This window comes from Mus caroli, chromosome 19, assembly GCF_900094665.2.
Source record: "Mus caroli chromosome 19, CAROLI_EIJ_v1.1, whole genome shotgun sequence".
In the NCBI taxonomy this organism is placed as follows: Eukaryota; Metazoa; Chordata; class Mammalia; order Rodentia; family Muridae; genus Mus; species Mus caroli.
The window spans coordinates 38,255,927-38,259,929 of record NC_034588.1 but is presented as its reverse complement, the minus strand read 5'-3'; the positions used below and the strand labels follow the sequence as shown (position 1 = coordinate 38,259,929).

General features: G+C 49.8%; 1 protein-coding gene across 8 annotated transcripts in view; it reads right to left on the bottom strand.

The window, feature by feature from the left end:
* The window catches only part of Lcor (ligand dependent nuclear receptor corepressor), a 101,231-nt gene continuing 97,228 nt past the window's right edge, over window positions 1-4,003 (bottom strand). For 5 of the 8 annotated variants that reach the window (XM_029472812.1, XM_029472808.1, XM_029472815.1 and 2 more), the window contains one exon: window positions 1-4,003. This exon is cut by the window's right edge and continues 1,628 nt beyond it. In XM_029472812.1, coding sequence (XP_029328672.1) covers window positions 801-4,003 — 3,203 coding nt within the window. In that variant the 3' untranslated portion in view covers window positions 1-800. The other 3 variants (XM_029472809.1, XM_029472810.1, XM_029472811.1) reach the window with 3 other exon arrangements.

Below are 4,003 nucleotides of genomic sequence, written 5' to 3'. Positions count from 1 at the left end.
TAATGACCAAATGACCGGCATGTTAGTAGTAACATAGTTTGGGGCAAAAAAACAAAACAAAACAAAACAAAACACAACACAACAACAAAAGGAAGTGTAGCACATCTTTGTCCCATGGGCACACAAATTTGAGAACATGATCTGAAATGATTTTAAAAAATAAAAAGATGAAGGGGTGATCAACAATATGAGTTTTGGAAGAAACATAACAGAAATATTAATCTTTTATAATAATTATAAATCCCCTGCATTCTCCACATACCATAGAAATGATTTGGTTCAGCTTTCAAATATCAATCAAATAAAAACCAAACAAGACAGAGAGGGAGTTGTGCTGCGGTCTGCAAGGTGCACCTGTCCTGGGGCGCACAGGCAGCTGCTGACGGCTCCTCGCCCGCTCGTGCATGTGTGGCGGCGGCCTCCTCAGTGACAGAACAAGTGCTTGTGCGTCAAGTATAAAATACAAGCCTTTAGTCACATACATCAGCTTCTTAGCTTTTGTAAATTTTTAAACAAAAAAGGATAAATAAGGCACTGTACTTCTTAAAACAGAAACTGCTTGATTCCAAGTATAAAACCCAAGGAACAACCAGAAAATAACCTACCACTTCCCTTAGCCCCAGAGAAGAACTCTGCCAGTTCCCTTCTCCAGTTAAGCTGCACTTTCTGGCACCTCAAACTGGCGTTCCCCGTAACTACACCATGAAAGGCTTGAGAGGCTCATAAAACCAGATTCTGTTAATGCAAAATGAAAGGTTGCTCTCATGGGCCCATTGCTCTCAGTGGCTATCCACTATCTATCACTTGGCTTCTAACCGCCTCCGTTTGCCCTGGGAAGAGTCCAGTTTGGCCTTGAGCTTTCTTTTTCTTGGGGCAGTCCGGTTCTCTGGGCTTTTTGCTAAGGGTCTGGCACGGCCCCTACCACTGCTCAGCTTCCGGTTTCTCCTCCTCACTTTTGGGGGCTTTGAAGAGGCTTCTCTTGCGCCCTTTTGTTTTGAAGGCTTTGTCAGCGCTTCAGAGGCTGCCGCGGGGTGGCCAGGTCTTCTGTTTGCATTCTCTTTTTCTTTCCTGGATGACAGGCAGCTCCTTCCAGGACCCTTTCTACAGACTCTCACTTTATTCTCTTTCAAGGTCATCTTCTTGGAGAGTTGGTTGGCTCTGTCCTTTGCAGCTAGCTTCTTGGCTTCTTGGCCTCTGCTGACTTTTGTTGCCGGCCCCTTGTCCTTACCATCTTGAGTACCGGAGCCTTCTGCTCTCTTGCGCTTGTTCTGACCTTCCACGTTAAGCAAAGTCTCCGGCCTCTGCTTCCTTCTTCTCCCCTTGCTTCTTTCAGCCCTCTTGGGGTTGACGGGAAACCCATCTGCACCCACCTGGAGGGCGAGCTTTGGGGACATGAGTGGGTTGATGCACACGCTCTTGCGGCCCTGCTTCATTTCAGAAGCCCCACACAGTGAGCTGTCCAGGCGCTGTGCTCTGAGCTTTCCTCGAATATTGGAATACTTTCTAAGGATCCGGGTGCTGGCTGGAGTAGGCAAGTTGGTGGGAGGATGGCTATGTCTGCCTTCCCTGACTTCCTCCACACTGTCTTCACTGCTAGGGCCGAGGCTGATGTCACTGCCATCCTCTGACTCTATCAGGTCAGGATTCTCTCGTATTTTAGCCCATAGCTTCTGTGTCTTCCAATTATTCCTAGCAGGAATGGCTCCAGGGAATTTCTTTAAGTGTTTTTTCAAGCGTTCTGCCTGTAGTGAACTAGGGTACATGGTGGAAGGGGGGAACTTCTGAAGAGGGTGTTTAACAAGTGGGATGTCTCCTGGAAGACGAGTATTGAGTTTCTTCACAATGACCAGAGATCGAGTTTCTGTTGTCTCTAAGAACCACTTACAGATGTTAGACAGCTTAAAGTTGGTCATAAACAGCATCTGAACAGGAGAAAACTTCTGCACCTCCAACGACCCCCTACACTTCCGTGCCCGCTTCTTGCTCTTCCAAATCTCCTTCAGCTTGTCAGACTTGCTCCTTGCTCTTGCCGTTGGCTGAGCTTCCTTCTCCAACTGGATCCAGCCCTTTTGGACTCGCAGGTAGTGGGCGTTGAAGCTGGCGATCAGCTCCTGGTTCTCCTCCTCTGCACACCATCCCATGAACTTGGGCTGCTCCTCCACCCCCGAGTCCTCATCGTCCTCATCTAAGGGCTCTGCACTTGCAGAAGCTCCGCTTCCCTTGGCTGCTGAGTTTACTTGTGTGCCCTGCTTTTCTGAAGTCATTTTTGCAGTGTCCAATGCGTTCGTATAATGAGCATGTCTCAGGTTGTAGGTAGAAGAAGGCAGTCTCTTAGACCTTGTTACTGCTTTTGGTGGCCCATTAGCACCGTCACTCTGACTGGCTGATATCCCAGATGAGCTACATGGAGCGAGGCCAGCATCATCTTTACGGTGGGTATCCTCGGTGTCCACCTCACTCATAGCGGTGGCCTCTGTGTCCTGTATGGCAAGGTGTCCCGGGTTCTCTTTTACCTGCTCTGGATCCCTCTTGCAAGAAATGCTTTCTGAGGGCACATGGGCATCTCTCTCATCTATCTTGGACCAGACGTGGGTTTCCAGATTGTCCCCAGGCAATGGCTGGCCAACAGTGGCTGGGTCACTGTTTGGGTAAGTCCCCCCCTCTTCCCTTTTAATTTCCTTTGCCAGCATGTTTTTAACAGTCTGCCTTGTAATGACACCAACTCCATCAGTCTCCTGCTTGGTCTCTTCATCAGAGGAATGTTCACTAACACCAGGGTCTTCAGGGTCCTCCAGATTGTCTGTATGGATGCTGTCAATCACTGGGCCCTCGGATGTCACTCCACCAGAGTCCCCTTCTCTTTTAGAATGCTTTACAGCAGGGTTTTTAGAAACCTTGATTTCAGAGCAAGCAGCGGATGAATCCAAACCCTGGCTCCCTGGGTACCTGTCAGCAGAGGAAGGATCTCCAAGCTGACTTCTTAGGCACCTATCAGAGGCCTCAGGGAACTTTCTAGCCTTTTTCTTCTTATCCACATTCTCTTCAGGTGAGTCGGAGTTTGGCTCACTCGGATCATTTTCTGCTGAGTATTTTGTATCATTGTCATGCGCCTCCAGGTGTCCTGTTCCACTTGTGGCCTCACCTTCTTCCATCTCACTTGGGTTCTCATCAGTGACAATGCTGCTCTCCAGGAGGGGCAGGGAGTCATCTAGCAACAGTGTCTCCCCGGGGATGTCTCTGGTCTCAGCCTCAGTGCTGGTGCTTTGGTCATGTTCAGACAGTTCTAGACCTAGGGGGGGATCTAAAGCCACAGCAGAACCTTCATCTTCTGAGCATGGAGAGCTGTCCTCTCTGATGGCTGTTTTAGGAGAAGACTGAGGTCTACAGAGGAGGTCTTCACTGTCCTCTCGGGAGGTGAAGGGGATGCTTCCAGCTGTCAGAACCAAGTGGCACTCCTGTGCCTGCATTTCCTCTGAACCTAGCTGAGAGGCTGGTGGCTGGTCTTGCAGGGAGGCTGGGGGCTGATCTTGTTCCTGGAAAGACAGTACACTTTCTGTGGGAGGTGAGACCACAATGCTGCCTTCTGGCACCTCAGACATATTGTCATTAGGGAGGACAGCAGGCAGGAGGCATGCTGGGCTAGAGGCTGTGGTCTCTCCCGGCCTAGGGGAGCTACTAGGATCCTGTTCCCTCAAGCTGAGGCAAACCTCTGCCTCCTGATGCTTTTTCGCTGATGATGTGTCTTCGTCCCCTCCCTCAAGGGAGGTTCTGTCTTTCCTAGGATCGTCCCAGATATCTTCTAGAGGCTGCTCACCTACTGTGGAAAGCTGCGTATCAACTGTGGAAATCTGCACATCCACTGTGGGAAGTTGTACATCCACTGCAGGAAGTTGTGCACCTACTGTGGAAGGCTGCACATCTGCTGTAGGAAGTTGTGTACCTACTGTGGGAGGCTGCACATCTGCTGTAGGAAGTTGTGTACCTACTGTGGGAGGCTGCACAT